Here is a 21,620-nt window from a genome sequence, read left to right on the forward strand (position 1 = left end):
ATGGCAAATTTCAAGACTCCTATTGTGCTAGACACAGGTTCTGGTTTGATGAAAGCTGGCTTTGCTGATCAGGACCTCCCGACTACTATATTCCCAACAATCATTGGACTGCCCAAGTACGAGGTAATGTGGACACGAGTAAGTAAGTTTGCCACTATTGCTTTGACGATGTGTAAAGTCATATTCTAAGTTTATTTTGCTTGCAGGAAATTATGAATGGCAATGTTGAACGAGAGGCCTACATTGGACACAAGGCTCAACACATGAGGGGAGTCCTGGCACTGAAGTACCCCATGAAGAATGGAATAATACGCAACTGGGACGAAATGGAGAAGGTTGGTGAGGTGTTTCAAATGTGATGTGCCTCTGCAATCTGGATCAGTCTCAATGGCCTGCTGTCCTCACTGCTTGACTCTGGTTTCAGATTTGGCACCACACATTCCAGCAGCTCCGAGTTGAGCCAGACGATCACCCGGTTCTCCTGACCGAGGCCGCTATGAACCCTCGGGAGAATCGTCAGCGCATGGTGGAGCTTATGTTTGAGTGCTTCAATGTTCCCTTCACCTATGTGGCCATGCAGGCAGTGCTAGCTCTCTTCTCTGCAGGGAGGTCCACAGGTAAAGCAGGAAAGCATTCAGAAGCTGCTATTATCTTTTGGCAAATTATCAAGAAAATGCATGCCTTTAAAGACCTATTGTTCGCTTCTGCTATTGTATCTTATCCAGGAGAGGGATCTGAGGTTACCTATATATTGCCTGAAAAAAATGCTGTCAATGCTGTCTGAGCTCATGTTTTCCTTAACAGGTGTAGTGTTTGACTCGGGGGATGGAGTGAGTCATAGTGTCCCTGTGTTTGAGGGATACTCTCTACCTCATGCTGTGCAGCGCTTTACCCTGGCTGGCTATGATGTCACAATGCATCTTAAAAAGGTATTTGATCAGATTAGTCAAGTCTGATAGATATTTTCCCAATAAAACATGATTTGAATGTGTGCCGTTTTTTCTATGTCCTAGCTTCTCCAGGAGCAGGGGGTCTGCATGCGCACATCTGCTGAGATGGAGATTGTGCGGGAGATAAAAGAGAAGTGCTGCTGCGTGGCCCAGGACTACGAGTCGGAGCTAACATGTGGGGGGTCTTCTAGCAGTGAGATGTATTACACCATGCCCGATGGCCAGGTCATCCGCCTCAGCACGGAGAGGTTCAGGTAACAGTCTACCCCCTGGCCTACAGCCTCACGCTAAAGTACACTCAGCCTAATGATGGTGGATGATTAAGTACTATGCCACTATGGCCTAGGAATCTGAGAGCTTTCATAAGAATGTCTTTTAAGAGAACCACCTCTCAAAGGTACAAGACTCTGTCTAAGCACTTTTGTCAACTATTCTAGAGTATAAATAAGCCTTTGGTTAACCACTAGAGGTCAGTTAAGCTCTGAAAACTGTTGACTAATTGCTCCCTCATCTATCCACATACAGGGCCCCTGAGATCCTATTCAAGCCAGAGCTGATTGGACGTGATCATTATGGGATGCATGAGAGCATTTTCAAATCTATACTCAGCTCTGACATTGACCTGCGGCGGAGCTTCTTGGAGAACATTGTTCTATCAGGTATACAGAGTTTGTTTATTTTTGGTGCTGAATTCTTGTCCATGCCTTGTACCCACGCTAAATGTTCTTTATTCATTTCCTATGTCAAGGTGGAAATACTCTGCTGGCTGGTTTGCCCGAGCGGCTTCAGAAGGAAATCCGAGTCATGGTTCCTACAGACTTGGGGGAGAGTGTGCGTGTGACCAGCCCTAAGGACAGAGATTTCTCTGTGTGGAGCGGCGGTGCAGTGCTGGCCAATTTGCCATCTTTTGCCTCTGCCTGGATCAGCCAAGAGGAATATGAGGAATTCGGCCCCCAGATCGTCTTCAGGAAGTGCTTCTGAGCTGGGCTCATATACAGTGCTGGACCTCTGGAGGGTATGGATACCAGTTCTCACAAAGTGCAATATACAGTAGCTCTCCAACTGTGCCACATTTTTACTCTGAGCCTTTTGCTTCTTTTTTTTTTTTTAAACGTACGTCTGTCACAATTTCTTTTTATGCAACATTCTTTTTTTTTTCTTTTTTTTATCTATGGGGAATTTCAGCACTAAAAGTGAAAATGCATAACTTAAGTATTTCTAATTTTAAAGTATTTTAATTTTAAAGTATTTTCAACTTAAAGTATTTCTAACATTGGCATTCTGGAAAGGTTGCCTAAATAATGCCTGTATGCATGTATGATCCTTGTTGGTTTGTGCACAATTCCCAAGGAGTTTCAGGTGAGTTTGAAGGTATTTGTTCTCTAATCAAAACAAAAATAAATGCTTGTATGTGCCTTTATACCCTTTTTGTGTGTGAATGGGGCACCTGAAACGGCAAGTGTGTATTTTGGAAAGGGGGAGAATGGCCTTAATTCATATTTCCTTTGGGACATACTTTGTCATCTTCCTAATTCTAGAGTAACCATTGCAGTTCTGCAGAACTGGCAGGAAACTATAGTGCTACTAATTTAATATTTGTCAGTTCACTATACATGTCCAGTGTAGCCTAAGCCCTAAAATGTCCAGGTTGTCTTCTCCGGTCTAATATACATGTTGAAATTAACGTTAGCTGAAGTTAAATCATAACCTAAATCTCTAAGTCCATGTTATCTTTTCAGTGTTAACTTGGTGAATGGTGCAGTAGTTTCCACCAAGACTTAAAATCAAACCAGTGCACATGGAGTGTATGATAATGGTATCCATTTCTGTATGCCTGAATAATGAGCTGTTGTGTTGTAGATGTTCCACTTGACCCAATTAGTTTTAGTAAGGGGCTGTATGTGTACCAGTTTGTAGACCCAAACTGATCTCATACTCAATATTTAGTGCATGGATTTTGTTTTACACTTTCATTGAGAAACTGAGTCAATACACACACTGCACATTGGTTCAGGTACAGTATGATTTTGTTTGCTTTCTAACAATATATGGATTTTCTTATTTGACTTATTTGACTTTTGCATGCATGTTCACTATTGATTTGATATTGATCTTTGATACCTTGTCTTAAAAACATGCTTTTTTTGCTGCTTCTTTTTTGTCTTCAAGTTGTGATATTTTGACTGTCTGAACCATAGCATTGTGTTGATTTGACGAACTTCTCAAGCCATGTACTGTTAATGACCTTCCTTCTACTATTTTGTTAGTTGCATTGTACTGTACTAGCCCATTTTGACTAGGCCAGGGACACAAAGGACAAGCATTTTGCCTTGTTGGTTTAATGTTTTTGCAGCATTTTGGCAAACCATCACCAACCCCATCTCTATTGTAGAGCCTAACCTAGTGTGATGCACATTTACAGTACTTATTGCTTATTAATGTACCTTTTTGCGTGTTGTGTGTGTTTGAACTGCCATTTTCTTTGCTACTTTAAAGACATGGGGTTGCCATGTGATCTAAATCTCAGGTCTTAAGTGAAGTCTGCATGCAGTCCCTGTGGAATGTGCTTTATGCAAGGGTCCAAACTAGAAGCTGATGAACAGAGTCCACCTATTAATGTCAGTTATGGGTGTGAATAATTTGAACTGAGAGGGATGCATAAGTTGTCATAACCACTTCTTCTAAATGTCTGGTTCTATGAAGTCTTGCTACACCTAAACAAGTTGTCTGTTTTTACAATAAATATTTTATCCAAATTCTATGGCCATTTGTGAAAATTTGTTTCAGCATATCTTGGCATGCATGCATGTACCTAGCCCCATATGGGACGCTATAGGGAGGGAAAGTGAAAACATGCGTTTAATAAAGGGAAAAAAAGGAAGAAAAAAAAAAAAGGAGTAAACGGTGCCGATCACGCCCTACTCGATCACGCCGTGTGCAGTTCTGCGAGTCTGCAGATGGGTGCTTCTCGCACCAGCACTAGTAACGCGAGAGAAGCCGAAGAAGCTACTACCAAGTAGAGTGATCAAATCGATACTGGTGGAATAAAAAGATGGTAATTGGCGAGCCATCTGTTCATTGGCATTTTAAGATGAGCCGAAGTCAAGGCCATACCTCGCCACACCATCTTCGATCAAATTCTGCCTTGATTCACATTCCCACTTCTGGCTCGTGCTATGACAACCCCAGAGGCTACATTGTTAAATGGTAACCAAGGCAACCAGTTGGCAACATGACGGGGACACAGTGGCGATAATGTAGCTAAAGTTGGCTCTCTATATATAGGAAAACATGTCTCGTGATCAAGCAGAAAGTGTGATAAAAAACATAATTAGAGAGATAGCCCAAGAATGTGCTGGAAAAGGACATGCTGTATCGGAAACTTTAGTGGCGTTTATGGCAAGTATTCTAATGTTTGTGTTGGCGGTAGCATAGCTAGCTAACAGGCAATCGTTAAAGGAATAGTAAAGGGAAAATGCATGTTTAGCCCTGTTTTAAGGTTACTTATGATCATATACAATGGTTCAGATCAAAACGTGGACAAAACTAGCATTTTCGAGAAAGTTGATAATTGCTCTACCACCGTTTTGGTCATACAATGGATGTGGATGGGCATCTTGAAAAATCATTCAGAAACATGTTAAACCCTCGATTTTAAAGACAAGAAGCTCACCGAGGGTGTAATTGGTGTCTGTTGGTGTTCTGACATCAAATTCGCCGCAAAGTATGAATCCTGTAGGGTTTTATTGATCATTTTATGAAATCCATTGACCTTGTAGATGTGTAGATCAATCCGCAGAGGTGATTCAGGAAGCGGAACTACTTACGGTAGCTATTGTTTATGTTAGCTAGGCTAGCTAGTTTGCTCACTGCTCACGCTACTCTTTAGCTCACAGACAAGGAAGCCCTAGACTACAGTTCAGAAAACGCTTATCAAAATGGTTGATCTAGAAGAGTATGAATTTGATCGCGAGGACGGCAGCGCTTATCGTTTCGAGCCTGAATATAGTGAGGAGGAACTACAGCAAATGGAAGAGATGGAGGCTCGCCAAACCGCAGAGCCAGAGACGGTCGATGAAGCTGTCGCTATACCACAAACCACGGTTGTTGGGTGGTGTGCTTGCAAACATTGCCGACAGATGCCCACCGAAGAGGAAAGTTTGTGCTGTACCGAGTGGGACCTGTTGATAACAGCTGACATGGAAAACCTTTCGGTCCATGAGTCTGACTCCTTGCCTGTTGAAAGTGAGTCCTGCCTTTACCACTAGTATTTATGTCAGAGCGAATAAATCTACAGTTTTGATAATTTCATGCTGTAAAACCACTTCTTACAATTCTATTTTTCTAAAGTTAGTCTTAGCAAAGAGATTATTATTATTATGCTTCAACACACACACGGGCGAGATCCCAAACAAGTGCTTCGCACGAGCCTGTCTTGTTGTTGTGGCTAGCTTTTCAAATAAGGAAGCTGAGCCGGAAACCACGGACGTCGCCTACCACGAGATCAAGGCATTGCGTGCGCAATATCGGAATCAGTTAAAGCGGAGGTTTACACACGTATGTGCTGCGACTAAATAGTTCGATGCTAAATATTTTTTAAAAAGCCTTTCCAGATGAACTAGAATCATACTTTATGGTGAATTATATGCCAGAACGCCAACTAACACCTAGGTGAGTTTCTTGTCTTTGAAATCGAGAGTTTAACATGTTTTTGAATGATTTTTCAAGATGCCCATCCACATCCATTGTATGACCAAAACGGTGGTAGAGCAATTATCAACTTTCTCGAAAATGCTAGCTTTGTCAACGTTTTGATCTGAATCATTGTATATGATCACAAGTAACCCTAAAACAGGGCTAAACATGCATTTTCCCTTTACTATTCCTTTAACTTTAACTAACATTAGCTGACACTAGTAGCATAGAAGGCTAGTACTACTAGTGGAGCTTGCATGAAACCGTTTCTGCTTTGTCGATTTTCCTTTGCATACTGTAGGTGAAAGCTGTTGTGCTGGACCCACGGAATCAATTCAACGTTGATCGCACCCTTACCAAGCAAGATGTTAGGAAAATTGTGGAGGTATACCGTTACTTAGGGTCCAGGGTAGCAATTTCGTTTTAGTAATTTAGCTAGTAGCAGCTAGTAATAGTTGGTAGCCTACTTTGTTTTGTCTTTTTACACTGTACTGTACACTATGCCCAGGGTTAAGCATTCTTATAATCTTAGACCCAGGCTAAGAAAGCTTTCACACTGGCACAATCCTGGCCCATTCCAAAGTGCGCTAACTCCGACTTTAGCATTTTAATAGACTAGGCTGAAATTAGAACCCATTGGGAATTATCTGGTCCACCTTAAAAAAGGTTCAAATCGGGATTAAATCAAGATTAAAAGAAAACTACCCAAAACGTCACGGGTTCTATACTACACAGTGGTAGTAGACCCCCTCCCGGTCTGACTCGTGGAGTTTAACGAGATTCTGATGTGTCATTTCAAAATAAAAGCCTTCTAAAGTCTTAAAAACATCTTAAATCAGGATTAAATCGTGGACCAGAGCTAACAATCCAGACTGGATTATGTCAAATCAAACTTTATTTGTATAGTGCATTTCATACTAGGGATGAGACGGTATACCGTAAAACTGTGAACCGCGGTATAAAATGTCCATGGTATTAGAACCGTGACATTCCCTGTGTTTACGGTATTACACAATAATGCGCTGCTGAAACTTTACATTTCACACTGCACAGGCACGCACACTAATGTTCAATAAAGCTGGTTTTTTTTATGTGTGTTGGGGAGGTGAAATGCCGTACACCGTGAAATACCGTAGACCGTACCGTGTAACTAGATACCGTACCGTAATGCAAAAATCCATACCGTCTCATCCCTATTTCATACACAGAGGCAACACAATGCACTTTACATAGAGCAATGGGGTTTGGGGGGGGGGGGGGGTGTAGGGCCCACCCCTACATATTCCATAGGGAAGCAAAAAAAACAGTTTCTCCCGGGGCCAGATTATGAGCAGATTTTATTTAGCAGATCTGTGACTGTGCATTTTAATAACAGAACCCCTTGCTCTTCACCAAATCTCACCATTGTCGTTTTTTCCCAGTTGTGTGTGGATAAACTCATGGACCAGGGAAGCCCTACCCTTGACACGATCAAAATGCAGGTGTATTTTGACATGAATTACACATCTCGATGTAAGTTGGAGCTTTAAGATGACTTCAAACATTAAAATATGTATGTTTTAGACCTTATCTTTAAACCGTTATTTTCTGTCCTCTTTTGTGTTCCCTCTCTGTGATTTTAACCCAGGTGAGTTCCTTCAAGAGCATCAGCGGGTCCTTGAGTCCAGGCTTGTCCCGGTGAGTCGAGAGATCACTGACAGCAGAGTGAAAACACGGGAGGACCTTGAGGGCCTTTACCGAAAGATTGTCAGCTATGTTCTGCTACGCTCAGGCCTGGGCTCCCCCACAGACATCAACACAGTCAGAGAAGCCACAGGTAGGTCTGAACACTTACAAGAACTAGGCCCATATATCATGTCCATATGAAAATACAAAGTATGTACAATATAATAGTCAGTGGTGTCATTCAGAGTGTTGTGGGTTATTATAACATCATAACATAAATAGAAGAGATTCACAGTGGAATCCTGACAAGTCATGTGTCCCTTTCTCTTTTCCTGTGTCTTACAGCTGCCTTGCAGAGCATTTTCCCCCAGTCTGAGCTGGGGACCTTCATGTCCCTTTCCAAAAAGGACAAGGAGCAGCAGCTCAATGAGCTCAGCATGATAGTTACAGGCATCCGCCTCTTCAACAAAGACTGCAAGAAGGGAGGAGAGGGCATCGACGACTGTGAGTATCCAATCATATGTCTGATATAACATTAAATACTGCAACACCTATGATATTGAACAAAACTGATACAGATTCCCATGGATGATACAGTATGTGATCACATTTGCCTGTCCATAACCACAGTGCCAGCAATTCTGAATGAAGCCATCCCTGCCACTAGTAAAGACATAGAATGGGAACTGGAGCTTTCCCAGACCTTGTCCTGGCAATACACCGCCCTTCTGGAGAGGTTGATGGACCCAGAGGCTGAGTCTAGAGAGTGTGTTGTACCTCTGAATCTGCTTAAACAGGCTCTCTATAATGTACGACAACATGAAGCTTTCTTGAAAGTTATTTTGGTAAGTTACATGGTGATGGGGCTTTATCAGGGTTAAATCATCACATTAACTCCTGTCCTTTTGTCATTACTTTGCTTAAGCCTCTATTTCCATTCCACACCAGGCAGATATAATTCTTTGTGCAAAACAAGTAGAGTCCTTGCAGACTGAACTGGCAACACGCATGAAGCTGTTGAGCGCCACTGTGCATTCAAAGACTGCAGTACCCACTGCACACGTTTTTGTGAGTATCCTGTGGTTGGTCATATGTCTTTGGTGATATTTTCTTTTGAAGAGATGTGTGTCATTGCATTAATGTTTGTCTTAACTTAAAATGTCTTCTCTGCAGCCCCATTTCACAGCTCTGGCAAAGTACTGGTCAGGATTTCAAGACGAGATGGTCCTATTGAACATCCTGAGGAACATGGTGGTAAACCTGCATCCCTTCCTCACTGCTCAGTCACAGCTCTTTCCTGGTGGTCAGTTGGAAGACCTGTTGGAGGGAACAGAGGTCAAAAACGATGCGCAAAGAATGAGAATGTCCTTAGGTATACTGTTCATACCCAAATTCGCCAGTTTCATTCCATAGTGTCATAGTATATTTATTTCATGTTTATTTCATCCCTGTCAGAAAACCGTGTTGACCCCTTTGAGAATAAAATACATGAGTGGCTCTTGCCCGAGACGACAGCCAACTTTGACAAGTTGCCACTGCAGTACAAGGGGATCTGTGGTTACACACTTGTAAAGAAGGATGGACTTTTACTGCCAGGTATGAATGTGTTGAATCGATACATTTTACATTACACTTACAGTACAGGGCAATACAGTAACAGTTTTAAACTCCTTGCAGGTAATCCAAGCATAGGAGTCCTGAAACACAGAGAGAAATATTATGTATTCAGCTCCAAGGACGCAGCCTTAAAATTTGCATCAAAGGCAGATAAGTACATTGCAAATATGGCAGAGAAAGCCAAGCGTTCTCCTGAGTTGATTCAACTACTTGAACTCCACCAGCAGTTTGCCTGTGTCACACCTTATTCCAAGGTTGGTATTGTATACAGTAGGTGCACAGTGCAATATTCCTAATTACATCTTGAAAAGCAAAGCATTTCCCCAAAATTATAGCTATAATGTAAACTAAATGTGTCTTCAGATGCAGTCAGGGGAAAGACTACTAGTGAAAATAATCACTAAATGTGACAGCAGTACACAGACTGACACTCACCTGTTGGAGACAAACATTGTGAAGTCTTATGAGTGGAATGAGTGGGAGCTCAGAAGAAAAGCCATCAAGTTGGTCAGTTATTGAATTTACTTGATGATTATACTTTTCTATTTCATTGTTTTATTGAATTATTGGGAAGATATATATTTAGGATTTCATTAATTAACAATCAACATTTTTCTTCCTACCAGACCAATCTTCGGAGTAAAGTGACCCACTCCATGCAGACTAATCTAAGCCACATGAGGAGAGACAACATCAGTCAAACCTACCTCCCCAAAAATGTGGCATGCCAGAGCAAGAAGGATGGCAAAAGCAACGTACCAAAACCTCAAGTGTACCTGGCTGGCCTTCGAGGAGGAAAAACTAAGACTACGCACATGATAAAAACAAACTTAACCAGATCGGTTGATGAATAGGTGGTTTTGTCTTTCTTCAGGCAATAAAGACAACTTTTATTGATATCAATTGTTTTAACAGTTGCCTGGTTAATGGTCATGATCTGGGAGGGAAGGCGAGAATGAGAGGCATCTATCATGCCATCAGAGTGCACCCCTATCTCAGGATTGCAAAATGTTAGAATGACAAACATTTCAGGCTTTGAAGTAGACCCCCCCCTCTCTGTAAAGCACATTGTGTTGCCTTTGTGTATGAAATGTGCTGTAGAAATAAAGTAGGATTTGATTTAAATAGGGAGGGCTCCCTGTTGTAATTATGTGCTTTCTAGTGTTGTAGGCTAGTGGTGACTGAAGAAGTGTATATAGGTATACTATAACGGTTTTTACATCAGTGGTGGATAAGTGGGAGTGGAGAGCTTGACATATCTTATTCAAGAAGCTGAGAATGCCTTATATTCCAGCAATTATATTTTGCAATTTTAAAGTTTTCAGTCTTGAATAACCAGTCCAACGTCTGGTGTCCCACAGTAGCTCAGATTTTCACTTTGCATTTCAAACAAGGGAATCCTCAAATCGTTATACAACGTAGCCTACAATATTACATGAAATGCAATTAATTTTAGACATATTTCAGAATACACAACACTGGATAGTCGATTTGAGTATCACAACTATGTTAAAGGAGTAGTAAAGGGAAAATACATGTATAGCCCTGTTTTAAGGTTACTTTTGATCATATACAATGGTTCAGATCAAAACGTTGACAAAACTAGCACTTTTGAGAAAGTCTGATAATTGCTCTACTACCGTTTTGGTCATACAATGGATGTGGGTGGGCACCTTGAAAAATCTTTCAAAAACATGTTTAACTCTCGATTTCAAAGACAAGAAGCCCACCGAGGGGGTAATTGGTGTCCGTTGGTGTTCTGACATCAAATTTGCCGCAAAGTATGAGTCCTGTAGGGTTTTATTGATCATTTTATGAAATCCATTGACTTGTATTGAAGCGACCGTTGTAGATGTGTAGATCAATCCGCAGAGGGGATTCAGGAAGCGGAACTACTTGCGGTAGCTATTGTTATTGTTTATGTTGCTAGGCTACCTAGTTTGCGGAATTTTACACGTATGTGATGCAACTAAATAGTTCTATGCTAAATATTTAAAAAAGCCTTTCCAGATGAACTAGAATCTTACTTTAAGGCGAATTATATGTCAGAACGCCAACTAACACCTCGGTGAGTTTCTTGTCTTTGAAATTGAGAGTGTTTTTTGAATGATTTTTCACGGTGCCCACCCACATCCATTGTATGACCAAAACGGTGGTAGAGCAATTATCAGACTTTCTCAAAAGTGCTAGTTTTGTCAACGTTTTGATCTGAACCATTGTATATGATCATAAGTAACCTTAAAACAGGGCTAAACATGCATTTTCCCTTTATTACTCCTTTAAGTGGCGTCAATGTTATAGCTCACACTCGCATAACTGCGATGTGTTCATCTTAAAAGCTAAAACCTAAAATATACGATCGTTTTTGTGATAATTGCACCCCTTGGCCTTGGGATGGTCTGGTGTTTACTTAGTGGAGTAAACAGTTGAAGCATTTGTTCTTTTGGAAGCTGCACGGAGAACAAGAGGAACTAGGGCTGCGAGCAGCAGTGAGCGGGCCCTCGCACCCCATGCGTGTCGGGGTGTGGCGCCGTTAAAGGGTGTGCTATTTCGGTGTGCAGTACTGAGAGAAACTTTCTGTCGCCAGTAGGTGGCGCTCTAAGCGTGACTCAATACCGAAGCATAGATGTGTTCAGGACGGTACCTTGATGAAGCCTGAGAAATGTTGAGTAAATCGGATAACGTATGTAGGAGTTATGAGGACTTCCTGTTTCACCAGTAGGTGGCGCTGAAGGTATGACGCAATACTGACTTACAGAAGTGTTCAAGATGCGACCTTCATCAAGCATGAGCAATTTGGAGTAAATCGGATAACATATGTAGGATTTATGAGTACTTCCTGTTTCACCAGTAGGTGGCGCTGTAAGTGTGACTCAATACCGATGCATAGATGTGTTCAGAAGGTGACCTTCACGAAGCGTCAGCAATTTGGTGCAAATCGGATGATGTATGCAGGAGTTATGAGGACTTCCTGTTTCACCAATAGGTGGCACTATAAGTATGACGCAATACTGACACATAGATGTGTTCAGGACAGAACCGTCATGAAGCGTGAGATATATTGGACAAATTGGATAATGTATGGAGGAGTTATGAGGACTTCCTGTTTCACCAATAGGTGGCACTATAAGTATGACGCAATACTGACACATAGATGTGTTCAGGACAGAACCGTCATGAAGCGTGAGATATATTGGACAAATTGGATAATGTATGGAGGAGTTATGAGGACTTCCTGTTTCACCAATAGGTGGCGCTATAAGTATGATGCAATACTGACACATAGATGTGTTCAGGACAGAACCGTCATGAAGCGTGAGATATATCGGACAAATTGGATAATGTATGGAGGAGTTATGAGGACTTCGTGTTTCATGGCGAAATGTCAAACTTTGGCGGGGTGCCACGGCAAGGGTGTTTGGTGAAAACTCAATTTTTTTGATCACAAAGGTCTTAAGATGAAGCTGACCGAATATGGAGTTGATCGGATGAAATCTGTAGGAGGAGTTCGTTGAAGTACGAGGCATGGAAATGGTCAAAACAAGGACAAAATGGCACATTAAAAGCAAAATGGCGGACTTCCTGTTCGATGTTGGGTATAGGTCCAAGAGACATTTTAGTGTCTCGATGAACTACTTATGCCCACCGATTTTCGAGAGACATTTTAGTGTGTCTCGATGAACTACTTATGCCCACCGATTTTCGTTCGCCTACATCAAACTGAAAGGTGGGGCTCGCCATTTTAATTTTTCCAGGGGGCGCTCTTGAGCCGTTTTGCCACGCCCATTTCGGTCACCCATGAATTATCAAATTTTTCACCGGGACTGACGTATCTGCAAAGTTTCATCCGTTTTCATCGATGTTTAGGCCGCCAAAAAGGCATTTGTTTTGGAAGAAGAAGGTAGGAGAATAATAATCCTTCGAAATTCAATAGGGCCTCGCACCGCCAGTGCTCGGGCCCTAACAAGCGAATGCGGGTTCACGTGAAGTGCACTCGGATTCTGCGGTGCATTCGTTTTTCGGCACAACACCGGAGTCAGTGGAATTGAGGGGTCAGCGGCGCTGGTTGTTGACTGCGCAGCAGTGATCCTCGCGAAAGAGCCCGGGGGTTCTTTGGGCATGCGCAATGACAGTCTTTGGTAGCCTGTAGCTCGATAACGACGCCTGATGCTTCAACAGCTAACTATGAAATTAGCACAATTGTAATAGGCATGTAGGAAGGAAACCCATTTAGTAGCTCGTCACATTAATTCAGCAAATTTATCAGACCAACTCACAAGTTTAGCTACCACCATGGCTAACGGTAAGTAGTTATCGCGTTAGTATAACCATGTAACATTAGCTAATTGTTTTGGTAACGTTAGCTGTCCATCTTGTTGCTATTTGTTGGCAACATCGCATGTCAAGAATGTGTCGACAAGATAACCCTGTTTATGTTGTAGCTAATTGTAGCTAACGTAGCACATTACCTCCAAGAGTGGAATTGCACACAAATGTCTAACTAGCGGTTGACGTTAGCTAGCTAGCCTGTTAACGGAACAGGTCCGAGCTGAGACTGAGATCGGCTTGTTGAGTGTACGGCCGACTGCATACCTGCTAACGTCACCCGTCTTTATTTTGCTGCGGTCCTCTTCACAGAGCCGGTGAGTGTTGTGTTCAAGCTGTACTGCCTGTCAGTAATGACGCTGGTGGCAGCAGCTTACACAGTGGCCTTAAGATACACAAGAACTATTACATCAACAGAGATGTACTTCTCCACAACCGCAGTATGCATTACAGAAGTGATCAAATTGTTCCTCAGCCTCGGGATGTTGGCCAAGTAAGTATATGTAGCTACATTTTTATTTGGAAATCTAATGTAATCTCAAATGGGCCAGATTAGATTTATTCTAGGGAATGTTAATTGATGACCAGCTACAGTCAAGCATTTAATTGAGTTTGTAGTTGAGTATGGGAATGCCCCAATTGCAGTGTTGTAAAAAGTATTTACCGCCTCACAGAGAAACAGGCACCATCGGCAGGTTGAAGAACTCGCTTGTGGAACATGTATTCAAAAGTCCCAGGGAGCTGCTGAAGCTGAGTGTTCCCTCTGTGGTGTATGCCATTCAGAATAACATGGCCTTTATTGCCCTGAGCAATCTGGATGCAGCTGTGTATCAGGTAATATCATAATCCAATCTATTGACATTGCTTGCTCAATTCTGTCTTCCTTTGTCTAATGAATGGCTCATGTGCTCCTTGTCTCACTGTATCTCTCTTCTTAGGTAACATATCAGCTGAAGATCCCATGCACAGCCCTGTGCACAGTCCTCATGTTGAACCGCTCTCTGAGCAGGCTTCAGTGGTTCTCAGTTTTCATGCTCTGTGGGGGTGTCACATTGGTCCAGTGGAAACCTGCAGAGGCTACTAAAGTCCAGGTAATGGAGTAATCTGTAGTGAGTCAACCTGGAATAGGCGTGCCAGATGTATCCCAATTTGTACTGGTTGTTTACCAGTGGCTTGTGAGGGCATACAATCAACATTTTGAGGTTGAGAGAAACCATTTCTGTTCTTGCCTTCTCAGATTGATCAAAACCCTTTTTTGGGGTTTGTAGCAATTGCGGTTGCTGTCCTGTGCTCAGGATTTGCAGGTAAGGCAAACTATATTACATTTATTATATTACAAATACAATACTTTTTGTATACATTACACAACAAAATAGAATTATTTAATATTTTCCTTATATTGTTTTTCTTTGTTTCTGAAAAGGTGTGTACTTTGAGAAGGTCCTGAAGAGTTCAGACACATCCCTCTGGGTAAGGAACATCCAGATGTACCTGTCAGGCATCGTAATCACCCTAGCTGGTGTTTACTTGACTGATGGGGCCCAGGTCATGGACAAAGGCTTCTTCTTTGGGTATACTCCATGGGTGTGCTTCGTTGTCTGTGAGTAAAATTCCACACTTCATACATTCAGATAACTCCTACGTATTGATTTGTTATGGTGACAGCAGGTGAACATTTAGAGGGAGACAAAGCGGAAGAAGTGCAGAGAATGTAGGTGGAGCTGGAGCTTACGTACATAGTGGATTCAAAGTCTTCTGAGGGGGGAGGGTTTTTCATGACACCAGATTGCCACATATTTAATTCAGGTTTATTGTTTTCTAGAATGCATGTTATGACTTGACCTGAAGGGAAGTGTTATACATTAAATGAGTTGTGATTTTCCCCCACAGTACTGGCGAGTGTGGGTGGCCTGTACACATCGGTGGTGGTGAAGTACACCGACAATATCATGAAAGGCTTCTCTGCAGCAGCTGCCATTGTGCTCTCCACTGTGGCCTCTGTCACATTGTTTGGGTTACAGATAAGTAAGTCAAAACAATCTTTCACATTTGCTACTGAAAATGACCATCTCCTAGTTATCAATGCAAAGCTTTGCTACTGTGTGTCATTTGGTCTTGCAAACTTTATGTCTTGAACTTGATTACCTGACATGCTCCATACTACTATGACTACTAGCTATTCACCACACTGACGGGAAACACACAACAGCAAAAAATACATTTTGACTGGGGAGGGGTAGGAGGCTTTGAATGACTATTATACTTTTCTTGCAGCTGCTGCCTTTGCCAGTGGAGCGCTGCTAGTGTGTGTGTCAATATACCTTTATGGACTTCCAAAGCAAGACACTACCAAGCTTGCCAGAGAAGACGTGGACAAGGAGTCTAAACAGAAACTGATCATGGTGTGAGGTTCAGCCTTGGCTATTGTCTGCACTGGAGCCACCCTGGACTCATATCCCATTGTCCACAGAAAGAGAGTTGCTGCCAAGAATCATTCAAACTTGGTTAATCATTATATCTGCGACACTGGCGTATAAAGCAAGGGAATGGTTGTGCCTCTAATCGGTGATTTAATATGGAATATCACCTGGACAGTGTCTCATTCCCTGCCCTCTGTACCGTTACTACTTGCAGAATCTTCTTTCTGAGAGATTCTGAACAAAAATGCATGAACGCTTAAATGTTTTATAATGTCATATCTACAACACATCTGTGAGCAATGGTGTTGTTTTTGTCATTTATCAAACACAATCTTTGTCTGAATACTGTTAATAGATACACATTAAAAAAGGCCATCATGAAAGATGATGTGGCACAGTGACACACCCATTAAAACCGATGTTTACTTAAGTTATCAGACATTCATGTTTTAAAAATAAGGCTCTTTGAACATATTTACATTACATAATACAAATAATAGCGTTATATACACAGTGGCTTGGTGATGTTTGTGTAGGTCACATTTTCGCAACAGGTGTAATACCCAAGATCCTCATTCCACTGGCCAGCACAGAGCAGATTCCACTGAAGAGCTGCACCCTTGCCTGTCAACAGGGAAAGATCAATCAATGAACCATTGTTTGTGAAAGATTGTGCAGATATAGCTGCAGCTATTACCGTCTTATGCTTCCTTTGTATGGAAACCATTTAATTGAACTGTGTATATATGTATCAATATCTGTAAGACTAGATAGAAAACCTGAATACACAGTTGATGTGTTAAAATGGTCAGGGTGTGCCTATTCACCATGGCCAAATCTGGAGAGCTTCCCTTCACTGGCAGCTCCCTGTGTGCTGAGGCCACCAGGTGACTGGACGAGGAGAGAACAACAACGGTCAGTATACGGCACCCCTCCCACAGAGCCAGACATTCAAACCTGCTCCAGTCCTTACCACAGCGTCATGAGAAAGTTGACCATGTGTTTGGGCTGCAAATCCTGTGCAGACTGGTATAGTACCTCATCATAACTAGAAATAGATGAAAGGATGGCTATTTAGATAACTGTGAGAAGACGTAGAAAAGAAAAGATTTTGAAGACGCTTATGTACCGAAGGAGGTGCTGGAGGAGGTGGATGCTCCTCTGCTCCATAAGAAGGGATGGGTCGCAGGCACCTTCTGTTCCATCACCATGTCTCCTGATTAAACTGCAAGGACACTGGATTCAAACCTCTGGCATGGTTGATAATTACAGCTTTTAGTGCACATAAGAGTTCCTGGTCACACACCTGCAAAGGCGGGCGTGTGTGTATTGGAGGAACACTCCTGTGTCGCCCTGCGCTTGTAGCATTCTGTCCCAGTCAAATTTATAATCTGACACAAGAGGGCCTTTAAAGTCCTGTCAAAGCATGAAATAAAGAGAACAAACTAAAACAGTAAATATCAGCCTCTCTCCGTACACAACACCAGGGCGATGGCGACAGTATCCCTTCTGAGTTACTCATTAGTCATTGCAGGTACTGTGTATATTTCCAAGATCTAAAGGCTAATGTTTCAGCAATGTTTTGTTACCTGAACTATAAGAGCACTGATTCCCACTTTCTCTGCTGTATCCTCCGGATCATCCATTTCCTTAGTGGCTGAAGGAAAGATTTTCAGATTCATAAGCTTCATCCTACACGTTACATATACAGCTCACTCCCCCACACACACGCACACAGTGTCATGCTCTTACTCTTGGACTGGCTCATGTTATTTAGCATCCTGGCCCTGGCTTCAAACAAAACATCCTCCAGGAACACCACCTCTCCATGCCTGGTTCTCATTCCCTGCACCAGGCCAAACCCTACGTGCTGGCACCTGCAGTGAGGAGGACACCCATTGAAGTACTGTATAAGTAGCCTATCTGTATGATTGACACTAAATCAGGAAAACAGACATGAGGCTTTCAATCTCATATACAGTATGTACGTAGGCTGTGGTGATATTAGGACAGCTGGGTAGAGATCTCTACCTCTCAGCCCATGGATGTCCCATAGCCGACAGGATCTGGAACAGCTGCTGAAAATGAGTCCCTTGACTTTTGTCTGTCTTCAAAAGGGCAGAAAATGAAAATGTTGGAACACAAATTTCTAAGAGTGACGGGAGGGTAGTGATAAAAGTTTGAGCAGATCAATATTCTTACCACATATATCATCTCATCAAACTTATACTTTTCTTTTCTATCTATGGCTGCAGCAATATCTCTGGAAATACAGAATAACAAAAAATGGTTAAAGCACAATTGTCTTTAAATCCTCTCTTCATATTTCAGGTGATGACTTCACATTATTAGGTGCCCATAAAAACAGCTACAGTATGTATAACTTTTTTGGGGGGGGGGGCATCACTGACCTGGTGATGTAAAGAGAAGTCCCGTCACTGCGCAGCACTGTGGAATAGCTGGACATGTCTCCTGATGGGGAGAGATCTACCACACCTGTCCCTTTCCTATCAAGACGGCAAACACCATTAGATAATGTTCCTATCATAGGACTTTTTTCCTACAGTCTGGTTTGCAGTGTCTGTTCAGTCTATGCTATTTACCCAGGTTTTAATTTCACATAGTTCTTTTAAAAGCCGTTCAAGGATGTTTGCTTTTAGGACATACTCAGTGGTTTTTAAAAGGCCTTGGTTCTGTAGCTGCTGAACCACCTCTTGGGCTTGTCCTTGATGAAATGATTCTCCAGAATAAATGTCGAAGTGGATCCCTAAACGCTGGAAAACAGTCATTGCACAACACATTGACGTCATGTACCAGCTGTTTGACTTAAACATCAGAGCTAACTGAGGTTACACTTGAGGTACAGATATAGAACATGTTTGCTCATACAAGCAAATCAATTGACTTTAAAGTAAAGTACTGCTTGCCAACTTTCACACTCACAGTTCACTGAATTAAGGCTGAGGCAGTAGCCACTAGCCTTGTGAGACTATCCTGATCTTGTGAGCTCACATTCCGTTTGTCTGCACGAATCCGAATCCGTCAGCCATCCGTGTCTCTACGGATATGGAATGTGAGCTCGCGAGATCAGGGGGGTCTCACAAGGCTAGGCAGCCGTACCCTTTGTTTGTCTGCCACTTACATTCATGATAAACAATGTAAATTTGCACTAATGGACAACAGACTATGATCCCCTTGCTGGTTACCTTGTACATATGCTGGTACTCCTGCACGGTGATCTCTCTAAACTGTTGCCATAGTGACTGGGCCTGACGCTCCTGCTGTTCTAGCTGCCTGAAGAACTCTCTAGCAGCCTGGCCTATGTCCTCACTCCTCTCCGCCTCCCTGTTCACCTGAACATAGACCTGCATGAGAAAACACACACACACACACACACACACACACACACACACACACACACACACACACACACACAGACTTCTTGAAAGGAGTGCCAGGAAATCAGGTTTTCCCACCTACTTACATGAATGCTAGACTTATTTTCTTTGAGGTGCTTACATACTCCAAACTTACATCAAAAAGATGTTGTAATGGATTCGTTTTCAATTTTTCCTGACATCCAAAACGCTGAAAGCCAACTCCAAGCAGACCTGAAATCCAATGGCAAAGCTCCTAAAAGCTCTCGACACAATCTGAATCTCAAAAATTGTAGGTTATTCTTAATTTCTTAACTCACCAAACTGCATGCCCCAATCTCCCAGGTAATTCATTCTTATGACGTCATTTCCCAATGACGCTTTGAGATTGGCAATGAAGTTACCTAAACAAATGATTTTCAGTAATTTTTCAGTCAAACCTATCTTATTGTGTAATCTATTCTGCCCTCTGGTGGCTCATATAAGGACTCCAGTTTGATTCAAATTTTCACCTATAATTGTAGAACGCAGATGTCCAGCATGAAACTTCTTGGCAATATTTGGAGAACTGTAAGAAAAAGGGAGTACAATGTAATGCTGAATTCACAAATAAACATCACGTCAGAAAAATGTATGCATTTTAAGTGAGGGGCTTACCTAAATTCCACCACTGTTGTTCCTCTCTTGAGGCCTGCTAAAAGTTCACTTTTCTCACCAAACTTCCAATCCTTTTCCCCCAACTCCTCTAATATTTTCTGTGTGGGAAAACAGACTATTCATTACAGTTACTGCATGTTTGACATATGTGATGTTAACTAAGGTTACTGTATATTCATTCACCTCTACCAAGACTTGGCGTCTGACTTTAAAGTTGACCACTCCACGTCCAGCAAATATTTCTTCCACCACACTGTCTCTCTTCAACTGAAGGGAAACACAATGCTACATTGTGATTGTGATTATAGAACAAGGAGGCTAGGTCACTCAGTGATACCTGTGATACCTATTATTATGAATATGTATTGCATTGGTTACACACTCCTGCAGATTCCTGCTCTACAACATTAGTAGAATTCACCCCTTTCTCACTGACGAGACAGTGCAGGTGCTCATCCAGCCTCTTGTCATCTCTTGCTTGGACTACTGCAAATCCCTCCTTACTGGTGCCCCTGCATCGGTCATCAGACCTCTGGAGCTTGTCCAAACAGCTGCAGCTCGCCTGATGTTAAACCTCCCCAAGTTCCCCCACACAACTTCCCTTCTCTGTCCTCTACACTGGATCCCTGTAGCCGCTCGCATCCAGTTTAAGACTCTGGTGCTAGCGTACAGAGCAATGAAAGGAACAGCTCCTTCCTACTTCCGGGCCATGGTCGAGTCACATACCCCCGCCTGACCACTTCACTCTGCTGCCTTGAAGTGATTGGTTACTCTGTTGTTCCATGGTCCCTGCAGTCGATTGACCCAGTCATGGCTCTTTTCTGTCCTGGTCCCACAGTGGTAGAACAAACTCCCTACTGACGTCAGAGCAGCAGAATCGCTGCACATCTTTTGCCGCAGGCTGAAAACTCATGCTTCAGGAAGTACTACTCTGACCTTTCCTAGTAGCACTTATTACTTAGCTGTTGTTGCACTTTGCAAGAATGCTTGTAGAAAGAGATGCACTATGAGTTTTGATGAGTGAGTAATAGTACAATTGACTACCTTTTATTTTAAGTGCATTTATTGTAAGTCGCTTTGCAAAAGCAAAGCCTAATGTAATCTATGATCACAGAACCCCACCTCACTGGCCAGGAATTCTGTCTGTGCCTGGAGGTCTCCTCTTTGTGGGATGACTTCATGCCTTAGCAACATGCTAACTGACAGCCTGAAATCTGGAGACAGCCTGAGGAGCACAAGATCAAGTCATTTGAAAGACATTGTAGTAATAGTGTAACAAAAAGTGCAGTTAAGATACATCACAACATAATTGATTCAGTGTCTGGAGAAAACAGACAGACACACACACACTTAACTGTTTCTTTGAGACCGGAACTGCTGATAAAGCTGGTAAGAATACATCTTCGGACTGCCCCAAAGTTCTAGACAGCTAGAATGAGAAAAGAAATAAGCTTATCAGAATGTTTGCTATAGCTAGATGTACTTATCCCACAATATTCATGACGGATTACCTTCGATGCAATACTCCTTCTAAAAAAAGAAGCCATATCCATACACTGACAATAATCTGACAAAAAATGCCCTACAATGTGGTTTTCTACATTCAATCACGTCTGCTATTTCCAGACATGGATGTCCTGGTGATTCAGTTTACATTTAAAGTCATTTAGTGATTCACTTCCTTTTTGACTAACCTATGAACTCGTGTGGATCATCCAATCACAACGGCCAGTCTGTGGACTACGTCACGGTTATGGGCGGTCTGCCGTTGGATGGGCGTGGTTTTGGAGGACGCAGCTTCGGCTCACGCGTCCAGAAAGGGAAATTGGACTGTTTATTCAGCATGTGGAGAGGTGAGTTTTAATACATCCGTGGTTTTTAGCTTTATTTTAAAAACCCGATTCCGTATGTGA

General features: G+C 42.3%; 4 protein-coding genes across 4 annotated transcripts; 3 read left to right on the plus strand and 1 right to left on the minus strand.

The window, feature by feature from the left end:
- On the plus strand, positions 1–1,931 carry LOC311310011 (uncharacterized protein; the record flags this gene model as incomplete). The annotated part of the gene is made up of 7 exons (XM_084439389.1): positions 1–123; positions 207–335; positions 425–617; positions 805–929; positions 1,014–1,204; positions 1,476–1,609; positions 1,699–1,931. The coding sequence occupies 7 exons, from the start codon at positions 1–3 to the stop codon at positions 1,929–1,931; spliced, it is 1,128 nt and encodes a 375-aa protein (XP_084295515.1).
- A 2,310-nt stretch (positions 1,932–4,241) lies between these two features.
- cfap206 (cilia and flagella associated protein 206) lies at positions 4,242–9,781 on the plus strand (the record flags this gene model as incomplete). The annotated part of the gene is made up of 12 exons (XM_084439312.1): positions 4,242–4,349; positions 5,947–6,030; positions 7,067–7,157; positions 7,273–7,461; positions 7,656–7,814; positions 7,941–8,155; positions 8,259–8,378; positions 8,484–8,682; positions 8,766–8,906; positions 8,988–9,181; positions 9,291–9,434; positions 9,554–9,781. 12 exons carry the CDS (start codon positions 4,242–4,244, stop codon positions 9,779–9,781), a joined length of 1,872 nt encoding a protein of 623 aa, XP_084295438.1.
- A 3,290-nt stretch (positions 9,782–13,071) lies between these two features.
- Positions 13,072–16,092, plus strand: slc35a1 (solute carrier family 35 member A1). Its single transcript, XM_084439524.1, has 8 exons — positions 13,072–13,230; positions 13,566–13,746; positions 13,928–14,087; positions 14,192–14,344; positions 14,491–14,557; positions 14,677–14,853; positions 15,144–15,278; positions 15,528–16,092. Exons 1-8 carry the CDS (start codon positions 13,221–13,223, stop codon positions 15,659–15,661), a joined length of 1,017 nt encoding a protein of 338 aa, XP_084295650.1. The 5' UTR covers positions 13,072–13,220; the 3' UTR covers positions 15,662–16,092.
- An 80-nt stretch (positions 16,093–16,172) lies between these two features.
- On the minus strand, positions 16,173–21,260 carry rars2 (arginyl-tRNA synthetase 2, mitochondrial; the record flags this gene model as incomplete). Its single annotated transcript, XM_084439240.1, has 20 exons — positions 16,173–16,297; positions 16,501–16,564; positions 16,647–16,721; positions 16,803–16,898; positions 16,980–17,089; positions 17,263–17,330; positions 17,426–17,550; positions 17,705–17,781; positions 17,876–17,936; positions 18,085–18,180; positions 18,341–18,447; positions 18,880–19,038; positions 19,208–19,284; positions 19,371–19,454; positions 19,563–19,618; positions 19,708–19,805; positions 19,891–19,974; positions 20,830–20,932; positions 21,063–21,136; positions 21,219–21,260. 20 exons carry the CDS (start codon positions 21,258–21,260, stop codon positions 16,211–16,213), a joined length of 1,743 nt encoding a protein of 580 aa, XP_084295366.1. The 3' UTR covers positions 16,173–16,210.
- Positions 21,261–21,620: the final 360 nt, after the last annotated feature.

This window comes from Borostomias antarcticus (assembly GCF_949987555.1).
Source record: "Borostomias antarcticus genome assembly, chromosome: 6".
NCBI classification, from domain to species: domain Eukaryota; kingdom Metazoa; phylum Chordata; class Actinopteri; order Stomiiformes; family Stomiidae; genus Borostomias; species Borostomias antarcticus.

What these genes read in the sequence shown, in the direction of transcription:
- slc35a1 (XM_084439524.1), top strand. An exon ending in AGCCTCGGGATGTTGGCCAA is followed by an intron (nt 13,747 to 13,927) that starts GTAAGTATATGT and finishes ACCGCCTCACAG; the next exon opens with AGAAACAGGCACCATCGGCA. An exon ending in ATTGTTTGGGTTACAGATAA is followed by an intron (nt 15,279 to 15,527) that starts GTAAGTCAAAAC and finishes CTTTTCTTGCAG; the next exon opens with CTGCTGCCTTTGCCAGTGGA.